The sequence below is a fragment of the Pleurodeles waltl genome, chromosome 11 (genome assembly GCF_031143425.1).
Source record: "Pleurodeles waltl isolate 20211129_DDA chromosome 11, aPleWal1.hap1.20221129, whole genome shotgun sequence".
Taxonomy (NCBI): Eukaryota; Metazoa; Chordata; class Amphibia; order Caudata; family Salamandridae; genus Pleurodeles; species Pleurodeles waltl.
The window spans coordinates 384,001,077-384,016,913 of record NC_090450.1 but is presented as its reverse complement, the minus strand read 5'-3'; the positions used below and the strand labels follow the sequence as shown (position 1 = coordinate 384,016,913).

The 15,837-nt window shown below is 44.4% G+C and overlaps 1 protein-coding gene across 1 annotated transcript in view; it reads right to left on the bottom strand.

The window, feature by feature from the left end:
* Positions 1-9,929, bottom strand: part of KLHL6 (kelch like family member 6) — a 1,417,570-nt gene extending 1,407,641 nt beyond the window's left edge. The window contains exon 1 of the mRNA XM_069213706.1: positions 9,609-9,929. Within this exon, the coding sequence (XP_069069807.1) occupies positions 9,609-9,868 (260 nt within the window). The 5' untranslated portion in view covers positions 9,869-9,929. The remainder of the gene's footprint in view (positions 1-9,608) is intronic.
* Positions 9,930-15,837: the final 5,908 nt, after the last annotated feature.

Below are 15,837 nucleotides of genomic sequence, written 5' to 3'. Positions count from 1 at the left end.
CTTGAGAGACTGTGGCTTTGCACTCCCCAGGATGCAGCAGTGGCCAAACCACCCACTGTAGAGACTTGAGAGACTGTGGCTTTGCACTCCCAGGATGCAGCAGTGGCCAAACCACCCACTGTAGAGACTTGAGAGACTGTTGCTTTGCACTCCCCAGGATACATCAATGGGCATGGAGCCCCCTCGTTGATCTGACATTGTGCACTCATCCGGCTGAGGTGCCCCCCCTTCCCTTCCCCCTGAGGTGCCTGTTGTATTTCAATCTGATGCCCCTGCAGTGTTCTCTCTGTTTTGATCTGGTATCGTGTGTGGGCCTCGCCCATGCATTTTGGGCCCAGTGGTCCACGGACTATAAATGGCGCAATACCTGGACTACTAATCTTGGTGTATATTTTGTTAATAGTGTAAATATGTATATTTTTGCTTACTGATTTTTGATATATTACAATGGTTACACTCATTTCCTTTTGTCTTTGCATTCTTCCAGGAGGTTTGGGGGGTGTAACTGTAATGTATAGATATGCATTGGTGTGTGTGTTGTAGTGGGTGAGGGTGGGGGTGGGGGTGTTGATTGTGTGTGTCTCTGTTTTTTGCCTCCCCCCTCCCCTGTGTCGTAGGTGCAGTACTCACCGTGGTCTTCGCCGCCAGCGTTGGTGCTCCTGGTAGACGAGCAGGAAGACTATCGCAGGAAGAATTTGGAGTTCCGGCTCCATGGTGTCCTCCTTCCTCGTGGAGTGTGTAGAGGTGAGCGTTTTCCCGTCTAAATTCCTGTTTCCGCCGTGTTTTTATCCGCTGTGTATCCGCCCCGGAAAAGGTGGCGGATTGGCCTGTCATAATAGTGGGGGCGGTACATTGTCCTCCGCCTGTCTGTTGTTGGCGGTGACCGCCGAGCTGTTTGTTTGTACCACCGTGGCGGTCGGAGTGCTAAAGTGGCTGTCTTTGTTGGCGGTTTCCGCCACAGTCGTAATTCCAAATTTTTTACCACCGGCCTGTTGGCGGTCTTACCGCCGCTTTAACACCGTCCGCCAGGGTTGTAATGACCACCCTAGCCTTGTTCGCAAATAAGCTATAAGTCGAACCGAGATGTGGAAGTGATATATACGTTTATAGCTTCTCAGAAACTAGCAAACGATTTTTCATGTAGAAATAACAAACTGGGTGTAGAAAAAGAAGAGAAAGAATAAAATGATGAAGATGCACTGCTTATATGTTTAGTGTAGGTCAAGAAAATAATGTTACCTGAATGCATAAGTACATTATTGTAGGTGTATGAAAATATACATACAAATTATGCTCATGTGTAAAGCACATAACACAATGTTCATTATTTAGTGGCACATCATCCTAGGTGTTAACATTTCCCTGCCTTCAAAACAATGAAAGTGTGAGTTACCCGTGCAGGGTTTCAAACGCATGCCCTGTGCCTTTCACCAAGCCTTTGCAGGTGTGCACATCCTAGTGAGCTTCTTACACGGAGTGGAGCATGTGACCTAAATGTCAGTAATACACGCATGAATCAAGTGAGCGGACTTGTAGGATTCAAACCTACGGTTTGTCGATTACGCAGAGTGCACTACATTGGATACATGGACTCCCTAAGTTATTTTACCAGAATTTGAAGTTGAAACATTCTGAATATACACGTATATGTGGTACGGGTGCCTTTGCCCAATGTCTTTTCTTAGCAACTGAGACACGTGACCAGCAGATAAATAATGATGCAATGCTTTTATGGCACGTCATAGCAGCACTTTTGCCGCTTGTAGTGCAATAAATATCAACTGTAACTATTACCCCATTGCAATAGTTCTAAATGTATTCATTTCGGAGGCTGAGTTGACCTTGAGCAATCTTGAAGGTTACAGATAGAGCTATTAAGACAAATTCAGTGGGCCAATGTGCCTGCTGCAAAAATCTGTATGCAAGTTGAAGATCACAGGTTCAAATCTTATTGAGGCAAGCATAACTTATTGTCCCACTCAGCTGGGTAGTAGTAACACCTAATTTTTACAGTGTTACTTAAAAGCAAGATGTTGTTTGCAAGCACCATATACAGAAGTAAGTACAATGGAAAACTGTTGACCTGGAAGCTGGAAGTCTTTTTGTTGCTTCCGTGGATCTCAAGTCTGCCTTTGACTTGGTCCCACGTGACAAATTATGGGAGATTCTGGATAGGGCTGGTTTCCCGGGCCCTTTGTTACTTTTGATTCAGGAGTTATATTATGATAGTTTTGCTAGAGTAAGGTGGGGTATGAATGGTAAACTGTCAGGAGAAATCCCATTACAGAAGGGGGTAAGACAGGGTTGTGTGCTGGCTCCTACACTATTTTTACTCTTCATAAATGCTTGCATTCCCTATCTTTATGACTGTGAAAACAACGCCCCAAAACTGAGCAGCGTCAAGACCCCATGTCTCCTGTTTGTGGATGATACCCTTCTCCTTTCCCAAACTGCTTCAGGTCTTAACAGACTCCTTGTGAGGTCTTAAGGTTTTTGTAGAGATTTTGATATACAAATGAATGCCACTAAAACCAAATATATGGTCTTTGGTGACCCTAAATGCGGAGTGAAGAAAAGGATTTCACTGGATGGAAAGAGTATCAGACTTCGATTATTTAGGAATAAGGATGGAGGATTCGCATAAGTGGGAGGTCCAATCTTTAAAAAGTATTATGTTCTTAAAACATAAAGCAGGACACATTTTGAGATTTGCCGGCAGATCCACCTGCTTTTCCATTACACCAGAAATGGAGATATATAAAAGTCAATCCAGAGGGGGAGTACTTTATGGTGCCGAGTTGTGGGGCCATGGCAACTTACTAGCCTTAGAGAGAGCGGATTTTTTTTTTCAAAGCCTTGTTAAAAGTACCTTTGAGCCCTCCCACACTTTCTATTCGAATGGACTTGAACCTATACTCAATTGCGGAAGTAGCCGCATTGAGACCATTAAAGTACTCAATACAATTATGGTTGACAGGTTCCTTGGACCCATACATAGCATGGCTTCGAGCGGTGATAGCTGTTCCGCACTATGAAAATATTCCTTGGTGCAGATATGTGAAAAAAGCCTTTTATGCATTGGAGTTAGGATTCTTGTCGACGGACCCCCTGCACCTTCCAAAGAGCGCTATTCAAATTTTAAAGGACACGTATTGGATGAAACGGATAGGGGCTAAGCTGGCTGCAACCTCCTCCTTAAGCTTAACTGATAGCTTTTTATTAACTAAATGACACTATGAATTTGAGCCCTATCTTGATATGATTTTGGTACCTTATGCACATGCACTTTATATTAGGTTTGGAATTGGCTCTTTACCGCTCCGGGCTCTTACTTCTAGATGGAAGCAGTCTGAGTGTTGAGTAGAATCATGCCCGATGGGATGTATGACCCCAGAGAATATATCCCATGTCTTATTCCCTCTGTCCGGCGTACAATAGGCAGAGGATGCGCTGGATCAGGCCTCTCTGTAAATCTTTGGGTATTAGAGATCGGCACATGGCCCTCAGAATTAGCAGAACAAACCCGCATGGGATTGTGGCATGTGCGGTGGCAACATTTTTAGAGTTAATATGGCGTATCAGATCTAAGTTTTTAATTACCAAGGCTTAAAAAACAATTCTTTTAAGAAGTTTATATTGTTTTTTTTTATAATTCTATTTTATCTTTTGTATAAATATTTATATATACATATATATAATTTTTTTATGCAGGAAATTTTAATTCTAACTTCCAGGCCATTTTGCTCCATGTGTAGACTGAATTTATAGGTTGTGTGCCCCTCTTATTGGTAAATAATCTTAAGTTTGCACATACCGTTTCTGGTAGTATGGGACTTAGGGCCAGATGTAGCAAGATATGCTTTTGCGATTCTGAAATTGCGAGTCGGTGTGACTCTCAATTTCCGAGTCGCAAAAGCATATGCAGAATGGTGTCTCAGACACCTTCTGCGAATCGCTATGGGGTCGCAAAGACCCACCTCATTAATATTAATGAGGTGGGTCGCATTTTGCGACCCCATAGCGATTCCCTGCAGTCACAGGGATGGGGGCCTGCTGAAGACAGCAGACCTCCATGTCTGTGACTGCTTTTTAAATAAAGCAGTTTTTTTTTATTTTGCAGCCCGTTTTCCTTAAAGGAAAACGAGTTGCAAAATAAAACAAATACGGAAACCATTTGGTTTCGTTTTTTCAGTGTAGGCTGTGGTCCATTGGACCACTGCCTGCTCCGAAAAAACATTCTGGGCAACATTCACAAAGGGGAAGGGGTCCCATGGGGACCCCTTCCCTTTTGCGAATGGGTTACCACCAGTGTGACACAGGTGGTAACTACGAATTGCTTTTCGACCGCATTCGCGGTCACAAAGCAATTTAGCATAGCGATGCGAGTCGCAAATAAGAAGGGAACACCTCTTCCTATTTGCGAGTCGCATTCACAATTTGCGAGTCGGTACCGACTCTCAAATTGTGAATGTGCATCGCAAAATGCTTTCTACATCTGGCCCTCAGTGTGGTGGATCAATCTCAAGCCACTCTTCTCTGCGAATAATTGTATATGTAAATTCTATTTAACCTGCTTGAGTTTTAGCTTCTTTGATCTGTCTTTTTTGCTCTGAGTGCAATTATTGTAAGTCAATTTATATTTTAGATTTCGTCAGTTACTATAAATGCCTGTAGATCGAGATTTTTACAACTTGTTTTAAGAAAGTAACGCTTTTTCTATTACAATGAGCTTTTATTAAATAATGTGTTCTAACTGTGCTTTAAGGACATGTTTTTGCCGAAATAAAACTGAAATTGAAAGAAAAAAAAAGTACATATGTGTTGTGTATGTATATATGTAGCCCTTGTCTTTACATTTCTGTACTGGAAATGGGGTTGTCTTATTTCCCAGTGAGCAGCACCTAACGCCTGAATTTTGCTTTATCTACAGATAATAATAATCAGTCAGTAAATGTTACTAACTTTGAAGATCTACAGGCTCTAGATTTTACATGTAACTTCCCAAATGTTTCATTTCGAATGGCCCTGGATAAGGTTGCTGTGTAAACTGCTAAATATGTTATTGTTTTTAGTTACTCGGTCTGTAAGGGAAAGCTCTATTTATGAATTTTTCAAACAAAGGCATCTAGTCCAATTGTATTAGGCCAAATAGTTATGTAGAGCACACCTTTTGAAAAGGTTCTTAGTTATGTTTTTAGGCCACATCCCTTTGCATGCACCCACAATGCGGATGAATCTATCCCTGAAGTAACATAAGGATGTTATATTACATGATAAACTAACTGAAAAACGATGAACATCCTGCCACACAATGCAAGCATCTGAACTAAAAAGATATAGAAACCACTCAAGGACTGGAAGCCGAAAAGATCTATCAAGTTTCCTTCTTGATTGCTCAAAGGAAGGGTGACTCTTATAAGTAGCCATGGTCCACAAAATTGTTCACCTGGAAGATGTCAAATTTCAACTTAAGGGGGTCCCAGCTAGAGGGAAAATGCCACAAGGGGCAAACAACCTCTTTGCCAATTCTGCAGTTCTTGATTGAAGAATATTGCAAAGGTAAATAGCAATACGCAAACCTCTCCCTGACATCAGGGAAGAAGAAACAGCCAGACAAACGCATCCAGCATGAGATGCAAAGGAAAATTCAATCGTAAGGAACAAAACTCACAGCCCAAAATAGTAGCAAAAGGGTGCTCAACTCAACAAAAAATAAGCAAACTAAGTTTGGATGCAGGAATAGCTAATAAATGCTTCATTAGACATGTTTCAAACATGAACTGACATCACATATTTGATTTCAATTTCCGATTGGGAAATTCAGGAAGATTTCCCTGAATGGACCACTGTAGGAGGCTGGCCTGGTGTGTGGTGGGTACCTGTGGTACTAACACCTTATACCAGGTCCTTTTATTCCTCATTAGTGTAGTGTAGGCAGTGTCTAGAACCCAGGCTCCTTAGAGGTAGCTGTGGATGAGCAACCAACGCCTATCTAGGAGACATGCAAAGCTCATGCAATACCACTGGAGTCACACAGTACTTACAGACATGAAAGAAAACACTCTGTGTTACAAAAATAAAAGTACTGTATTTTGGTGACACAAATACCAAAAATACCATAGAGGCTATACTCCCTTTGGAGGTAAGTAATACAAAAATTATATACGTTAGTATGCATAAATAGGAGATATAGCCCTAGGGGGAGTACAAACCGTATACTAAAAAAATGGAATGTGAAAGTCAGTCCCCCACCTAGGTAAGGGGAGTGTATAGAGGGGAGCTGGGAGTACTAGGAAAGCCCAAAGTTAAGTACCACAACCCACCCCAGCGACCAGGAAAGCAGGAGTAAATCACTGTAAATTCCCCAGAAAACCCACTTAGAAGAAAAGAAGAATAATGAAAACCCAGAGTAGACTGCAAGACACCAACAGTGGATTCCTGGACAAGAGGACCTGTGGAAGAAGGGGACCAAGTCAAAGAAGTACAGCATAGTCCAGAAAGGGTAGGAGCCCCTACCCACCAGGCTGAAGGTGCAAGAGGTGAGTCGATGGTGAAGGAGAGTCAGCACTGCACCCAAGAAGATGAAGTCGAGTTCCTGGAGGATGCAGATGATGTCCCACGTTGAAAGGAAGATTGCAGTCAGGTTTGCATCTTCGCATTCTGCCAACAAGCCTTGGCCCACGCAAAACTTGCGGTTAGTGGAAAGTGTAGCTGTTAGGAGCCCGGAAGGACCAGGTTGACTCTACCCAGGAGAGGGAGTCAGAGGAGGACCTCAGCAACACAGAAGACCAGGCAGCACCTACAGGAGTCCCACAGGAAGGGGACACAAAGGTTGAGGAAGAGGCCCATGCAGCACCACGATGAAGGCTCCCACGCCGCCGGAGAACTACTCAGGGAGCTGTGCATCACAGGATGGAGTGCTGGAGCTTCTGAATGCCTGAAGATCTCGTGGAAAAGATGCCAACAAGCCTTGGCAGCTGCAAAGGACATGGTGCATGGGGGTACTGTCCTGCATGGGCAGGCAAGGGCTTATCTCCACAAAAGTTGGACAGCTGGAAGAGAGGACCATCGGGACCACTTCAGTCCACCACCCGTGATGGAGGATCCAAGCAGCTCAGCAGGAGAGGGGATCCACACATCTGGCTGTCGTCGCAGTTGGTACCTACAGAAGAAGGGGAGTGACTCCTTCACCCCAGTGGAGATTCCTTACTCCTTCTGATGCAGACTGAAGACGGGCTGTCCTCAAAGGATGCATGACTGGGGAAATGTTGCAGTTGCTGGAAGGAGCTGTGGATACAATGTTGCAGGAGGTGTATTGCTTCTTTGTTGCAGCTTTTCGGGTCCTGGAGCGTCCAGATGCAGTTTCTTCGGTCAGAAGTCGAAGTGGAGGTTGCAGAGGATTCCTGCTGGAGTCTTGCAATCTGAATTCTGAGGAACCACCCAAGAGAGAGACCCTAATTATCCCTGAAAGGGGGATTGGTCACCTATCTGGGTGACTATCAGGAAGGGGCTCTGATGTCCCCTGCTGGCATTGGCCACACAAATGCTCCCAGATTTCCTTGCCAACCTTGAATCCAAGATGGCAAAACGCAGGGACCCTCTGGAGGAGCTCTGAGCACCACCCCTGGGGTGGTGATGGACAGGCGAGTGTTCACTCCTCTTTCCTTTGTCCAGTATTTTGAGTGAGAGAGACAACGGAAATATTTTAGAGATCATGGTCAAGCTGCTATGTGTGGTGAGTTATTTTCAGACCATTAAACTGCACAAATGCATGAAAAAAATCACAATTTCTGCTTGTGTTAAATTGTCACTCAAAGTGTCACATGTAGCGCATTGAAATGTCACAAATAAGCCCACCAAAACAAAGAAATGTCACACATGCAACTTAATAACGTGGCAGCTATGTACTTGAATGCCTCACTATAGTAAGAAGAGTCTGAGACTCATGTGAGTGCAGGGTGATTTCATGAAGCCAGACCTGATTAAGAACAAAACAGAACCAAAACTAATTACAAAAAGACAAATCCTTACAATGTGTCAATTTCCCTGAGGCTAACGATAAAGACATCCAAAACAACAGCACCAAAGTCATAGGAAGATTTCTTCTATTTAGAAATTGTTTCTCTTGATGACTCAGCCATTGGCCTAACACAAAATAATTAGGACCCTGCAGAATGCGGTGAGTGGTCCATGAGGTCCTATATCTCACAGATATTCATGGGCTTTAGGCTGAATGGTGACCCTTTGAAAGGTGGGGGCCCCAAAACTGCAGGGACTGGAGAGGACTGTTTTACCCCATGGACTAAGCTACCAGATATCATCACGTCCACCCCGTCAGAGGCAGTATGCCTGGGCTAGAGTGACAAGACTGATCACCTGATTGAAAACAAGCTCTGAAAGAGCAAGGCATCCCATTGGATTCATGAGTGTTTCACAAGGGCACAGATACCCTGGTCAACTTCAGCTATTCAAAATTGTTACTTGTGATTTAGTTTAACTATAACGCAAGCACCACGGATAGAATTCTGACCTTTGTATCATTTAGTAGCTTTTCGGTAATTTTTTAGGACTTTGACTATGCCATAGTTTGCATAGAAGAATAAACTCGCTGAAGGGCCTTTGAATGGTCTGTACAGCAATTCTATACTGGGCAGCTAGGGTTAAAAACCTGTGCAGTCTAAAAATCAATATAAGGGTTAGCTTCCATTGCTGCAGTCGGTGCAGTGGCTCTGGGATGCCGAGGAGCCCAGTGAACCCTGATTATTGGTGTTTTCCACCGTGCAAACAGTGTGGCCAGCGGGCCCATTTCCGTCCTTGCACTGCGGCCCATGACACACTGGCCAGAGCAGGCCTAAGTTTAGGGTTCGCACAAGATAGGGCTTCTGAAATGTAACTATTGTACATCATCAACCAGAAGTCCTCTCATGACACTTCTTTAGAATACAGGGTCCTTAAACCACGGCTGCTACGGGATACACGGATATATATATATATATATATATACATATATATATATCGTACTCCTAGCCCGGGCTCCACAAAATATTCATACACCTGCAGTTTTTTTCCGAAGAACAAAAGGGAACATAATTTTCACATACATCTGTGTTATTACAAAGTCTTATGTGTTCGCCAGATGTGCTCTAGGCTTTTCATAAACAGAAAACTAGTGGTGACAAACCCAAAATGTTTTTGTGTGAAGAAGGATAAAGTTGCACAGTTACAGTGATGTTTCATACAGATATGAACAGCCTCGTGCTTTCTTATCAAAGCGGTGTGAGCTACAGGAGTGTACAGTGACCAACATCCTCGTTCAAACAGGCAGCTTGTTCTTCCTAATTGTGAAGTCACAGTAAACAAGGGAGAAGTATCATGTTTCAAGAAAGACTACAGAAATAGTGGAAGGTCAAACTTGTTACAATGCTTCTGGACGATAATACCTTACTTGTACATTGTTTCACGCACTGCCTGAAATGACATTTTTGTAGTCATTGGTGGATTATCTACATTCTAATGAATATGATATATGTTATAAAATCTAAGGCTCGTATTTAAATCACCAAATACTACAGCATTCTACAAAATTTAAGAAACAACTGACAACGCACCTGAAGTAATTGCTAGCTGCTGCCAGGACCACACGGTGGCAAAAGAATTCCTTGCTATCCACACATAGGACCACATCCGTGAGTGAGTTCTCCAGCCGAAGGTTCTCCAGGCCATTCTGAAGAAGCAGCGAAAGGCCGGCATCATCAAAAGACAGTCTCTCCCCGCCTGAGCTCTCTACTACGTCTTGAATCTTTTGGGGGCATTCCTGCGTCATGGACACAGGGGGCTCTTCAGAGCTTTTCTCCACCGTGTCTGCCATGTGAAAAAGGCTAGGGCGTTTGTAGCTGCTCTGCGTTTTGCCTCCAGTGAAATAACTTATCGGTTTCTGTTAGGTTGCATTGCAGAAGTGATGTGAGTTTCCTGTCGCTGACACTCAAAGCTATCTGCAGCTATCACAGGCAAAACAGGAAGCCTTGCACTTTCTCACTCAGTAGTCATAAAACAACAGAGGAGTTTGCAGCAGGTTTCAGTCAACTGAGTGAGAGCTTGGGAGGCACTCAAGATGTCTGTGACTTTTAAAGATTAAAGTTGATAAAAGGAAGCCCAGAAGCCCTACCCTTTATGTTCGTGCCAATTGCATCTAGTCGATTGTACTCCAGTGACCAGTAAATAGCTGGACTAACAATTCACTGTTCGAGTAGATTACAAATTCTCCCACTGTTTCTACTAAACAGCATTTTCATTGACCAGAGCTTCAATGAACAGCACATCTCATACCATACTATGAGAAAAGATTTACACAGAGGGCTTTAATGTGCAGCTGGCTAGGAAGAGGACAAAATTACTTCAAGACTGCTGAAATTAGTCTTTTCTATTTGATTTCAGTTCTAGAAGTAGTGAGTAATGCCAAACAAGCAGTGGTGTCAGCACTGTGACTGAACGTCCACTCAGAATAGGATAGCAACAGAGGCTACTCATAATCAAAAAGCTATATGTCATTTAATTTCGGCACATTTCAGAGAAGTGTGATTTCAGAGAAACATTTTTGTTGAAAAACTATGTCACTCTTAAAATAGGATTTTACTTTTCTTTGCACTGAACCGTCATTTCAATGAAAACGTTATTGCCAAAATATTTTCATTGATAATCGAAATGATTTTCAATGATACTTTAATTTTTAGTATATTGTTCTAACTTTGGTATTAGAAATACCTCACATCCTACCACCAGTGACAACTAGTACCCTAGCCTTCGATCCGAGGCCAAATGCTAATGTCAGTCTAATCCTTACTTCATCAAAAGTGTGTTTCCAATCCTATCACTGACATTGGCTCTAGCCATATACTAACCATAATCTTATTAATGTTTGTTACTAAAGTTTACCAAAACCTTTACGTTCCCTTGAGCCCTATACTTTATCCTCACTAGTATATACCCCATCCACGACCCTAGCACCATCCTTGATCCTATTCAATATTCTGCCCCTAGACCCGATCCTTGCACTAGGTTTGACTTTCCCCCTTACATCAACACTAACATGGCCCTGACTCAGACTCTTGCCTTGACCGTTCCCCTAACCCTAATTCAAATTCTTTCTATGACCCTTACCCTAACCCTAACCCTACTTTGACCCAGACACTAGTCCAAAACTTGGCATTTATTCTTACCATGTCAGTGACCTGTGCTAGATCCACACCATGGCGGTCATTCTGACCGCGCCGCCCGCCATGCGGTCACCGCCATTTGGCCGCTCCGCGGTCAAAAGACCGCGGAGGCCATTCTGGCTTTCCCGCAGGGCCGGTGGGCGCCCGCCAAAGGAGCGCCCGCCGGCCCAGCGGGAAAGGCCCTGCAACACAGAAGCCGGCTCCGAATGGAGCCGGCGGTGTTGCAGGGGTGCGACGGGTGCAGTTGCACCCGTCGCGATTTTCACTGTCTGCTATGCAGACAGTGAAAATCATGCTGGGGCCCTGTTAGGGGGCCCCTGCACTGCCCATGCCAGTGGCATGGGCAGTGCAGGGCCCCCCAGGGGCCCCACGACACCCGTTCCCGCCATCCTGTTCCTGGCGGTCAAAACCGCCAGAAACAGGCTGGCGGGAAGGGGGTCGGAATCCCCAAGCAGCGCCGCCATGGAGGTTCAGCCCTGCCAGGGGTATTCCGGCGGGAAACCGCCGGATCCCCTTTTCTGACCGTGGCTTTACCGCTGCGGTCAGAATGGGCAATGAAGCCCCGCCAGCCTGTTGGCGGGGCTTCCGTTGCCCGCGGCCCTGGCGGTTTAGGACCGCCAGGGTCAGAATGAGGGTCTAAATCCTTGATCTTTACCCTAATGCTGACTGTAACTTTATCCCTAACCTGGACCTTCACTAAAGCTATCTCTAACATTTACCCTTTTCCAAAGCCTTTTTTTGATCTTCCATTAGTTCTAATCCTGAAGGTAAACCCAAACCTGTCTCGAATCCAATAATAACATAATGATCATAATTTCAATTTAATGTATTTTTCTGATATGTGTTTTTCTTATTTTTTCAATTAAACAGAGAAGTTGTGTTTCAACTAAACCTTTTATCATATTTTTAATGCATTTGGATAAAGTGTCAATATACTAAAAATAGGAAACAATAGTCAATGTGTGTGAGAAACTGGGGCTGATTGCAAGGGCCCCATAACTTTTTGCCCCCATTTTCCACTTTATGCTGGTGTTTTCCTGACTCTGATGGTGCCCTGGGTACTGCTAACCAGTCCCAGGGCCTGTGCTCTGTGTAAAATGGATATGCAAATTAGGCTAATTATAATTGGCTAAGTTAACCTACCTATAAGTCCCTAGTATATGGTAGGGCATGTAGGTTTAGGGACCACAGCATAGGTGGTGCACACCTAGGTGCATTGCTGAGGTGCCCAGTGTCATTTTAAAAGCAAGCCTGCCTTGCTGGCTGCTTTTAAATTAAAGTTATATGCAAATTCGACTTTGGAATTAAAGGTACTTCCAAAGTCTTAAACTACCTTATTTTTACATATAAGTCACCCCTAAGGTGTGCCCTATGTGCCCCTAGGGCTGGGTGCCATGTAACTATAAGCAGGGACTTTATAAAAATAGATTTATAAGCCCTGGTGAGGTAAAAACAGCCAAATTCGTTTTTCCCTCATTGAAGTAAATGGCCTTCATAGGCTAGAATGGGCAGACTTTATTTTAAATTTTAAAGTCTCCTTAAATGTTACATACCAAGAATTTGGTATCAAATTGATTGTTATAATAAATCCCACAACTTCCAGTTGTTGGATTTAATATAACTAGTGCAGGTAAAAAGTTTAGACTTTACCTAAAAAGTTGCCAATTTCAGCTCTGCATTGTTTTTGCTCCTGTGCTCTGATTGGCCAGCCTGCAGCAGTTTCTGCCAGGCTACTTTAATGAGGTGTGAAGTGGCCTGACTTCACACAAAGGAATGTGCTTGGGGGAGAGAATCTCCCCTCAGCAGATGGGGAAGCAGGAAGGGGGAGGGCTGCCAAACTGGTCTTCAAAGGCAGAGAAGGACATCTGGAGCACCCAGCAACACCCCCACATCCTGCAACCCCAGACAGCTAGGTGCCCCCTTGATTAGATTAGGAGAGGGCAGGAGAGGGGTGTGTTTATGATTTTTAGCCACACCAGTGGGTGGGCTCAGCCAGATCTCTCCTCCAAAAATCAGATTCATCCATTTTGGATTTTTAGAGACTATTGCCTTCTGGGATGGATTTTTGCCACACTTCCCAGGAAGTGGTCATCACAGGGGGACGACCCTGTCCCTGATTGGAGGACCAGGGCCCCCCTGCTTTTCACCCAGGAGCAAGGATAAAACTGGCAGACCTGCACCCACGCCTCAGATCCCCACCAAATTTCAAGAAGAAAGAACTACAAGGAGAAGAAGGACTGCCCTGCTGGACCCCTGGCCTGCACCTGGACCCTGCACTCAGAAAGACTGCACCAGCTGCACACTTGGGCTTCACCACAAGAAGGACTTTGCCTGGCTTCCACTGGTTCAAGGAGGGACTCCCTGTTTGCTACAGGTGAAAAATTGCTAACCAGAGTCCCCTGCACCAACTCCTGAAAGAGTGACCAGCTGACCACTGTCCAGTGGCCAAAAAGGAGTTTGCGCCAGGTGTATTCTGGGAGTTGAAGTCCGCACTTCCCAAGGACCATCACAGAACTTCTGGACCCTTGGGGTGAGCTGTGGACCCCAAAAGAACCTTAAAAGAACATCTGGGTGAAGCCCCAGAAGTTTGGAAAAGATTGGAGAAATTTTAGAAAAAAGCTCCATAAAGTGACCGACTCAACGCGGAAATTCTAGCCGGCTTGCCTCAACCGCGACCCGGCCTGACTTCGTGGTTCGTCCCGGTCAAGAAAAACATCCGAAAAAGAGACTAAGTCCGAACGTAAAAAGTTGACCGGGACCTTCCAGCCATCGTATCCGAGAAGGGCTCCACGGACGTCGGATCAAGATCCAGGTTTACCCCGGTCGAAGGATTTTCATCTCGAAAAAACGACTAAGTCCGAAGGTAGAAATCACCACCGAGGAAACCGACTTCGCGTATCCGGACAAGGGCTCCAGGAGGTCGGATCCAACTGGCAGGTTCGTCCCGGTGAAGAAAAACTTCAAAATAAAGACTAAGTCAGAAGGTAACTTTTTAACCGAGGCTTCCCGCGACCTGTATCCGAGCAGGGCTCCATCGCGGTCGGCCTGAAAGTTTGACTTTGTCCCGGTCCTGGTGCAACCAGATGACCCGATTGGCGCTTTTTGTTTCTATGCGCTAGAAAATAATAATACTTTAAAAATTCATATCTCCGGTTCCCCTGAACCGATTTTAATCGTTTTTGTGTCATTTTAAAGATAGAAATATAAGCTATTTTTATAAATTGGTTTTGGATTTTTAAACTGTTTCCTGTGTTTTATTTAATTACTGTTTTGTGATATTTGAATGCTTTACACTTTGTCTCCTAAGTTAAGCCTTGACGCTCGATGCTAAGCTACCAAGGGTAGAGCTGGGATTAATTTACTGAGACCTAACTGTACTTTTGTGGAGGTTTGTGGCTTGTTGCTAGGTGTAGGTACCTACCTGCCCTACCAATAACCCATTTTCCAACATAATTGGAAGCAGCGACGGGATCCTGTACTTGTGTTCAATATCACGTTACAGTTTTAGATAAAACAAATTAAAAATCCTTTAAATTGTCCTAGTGCAAAAATTGTTTTTAATTTTTAATTTTAATTCTTTTTTTTTGTAATTAATTTGGATTAATTTCAATTATTGAATTTTTGTAATTTTTCTAAATTCTTGTTTCCAATTTTTGCAAAAAGTTTTTGTTGACACAAAACTAGGGAACCATGGAGCTTGATCTGGCTAGCCTACCCACACTGACAGTAGTCCAGCTTAGGGGGTTGTGTATTGAGAGGGGGTTGCCTGCAACCACTAATCTCAGGAAGGAAATCCTGATTAAATCCCTGACAGCATGGGCTGAGGCCCAAGAGGTAGAGACAGAGGAAGCTCCAGAGGAGGAACCAAAACAGGATGATGCTAACTCTAACCACTCAGGGGAGGAAAGGCATCAGACCCCAAGTGAGGAAGAGGAGGAACGGTCCTCACTGGACACAGTCACTAGGGGCAGACCCAAAGCTAGTGGTAGGAAGAGGGTACTTTCAGGAGGAGAGAACCCATCCATCAGGGAAAGAGAGCTGGAAGCCCAGCTAGCCTACATAGCTTTGGAAGCAGAGAAGCTGGCCCTAGAGAAGAAAAAGTGGGCATACAAAGAAAAAAGAGATGGAAGCAGCGATAAAGAAGCTGAGGTGTCCATGGGTGGGGGAGTTTGCCCCAGATTACCCAAGGGGGTAGTTCCTGCTTATGTAGAGGGGGATGACATAGATAAGTGGCTAGGGGCCTTTGAGAGGGCACTCCAAATGAGAAGGGTTAAGCCTCAATACTGGGGTTCCCTTTTGTGGGAGTTGGTCCCCAACTCAGGGAGGGATAGGCTTCTGACCTTAAGGGGGGAGGAGGCAGATTCATACCCTAGTATGAAGAGGTGCTTAGTCAAGAAGTTTGGTCTGACCCCAGAGCAATATAGAATGAAGTTCAGGGACACCCAGAAGGTCAGTACCCAGTCTTGGGTTGACTTTGTGGACACCTCACTAAAGGCACTAGAGGGCTGGATTATTGGCAACAAAGTAAATACTTATGAGGGGTTATACAATCTGATCATGAGAGAGCACATCTTGACCAATTGTATCCAAGAAAGGTTACGCCAGCATCTAGTGGACTCTAAGC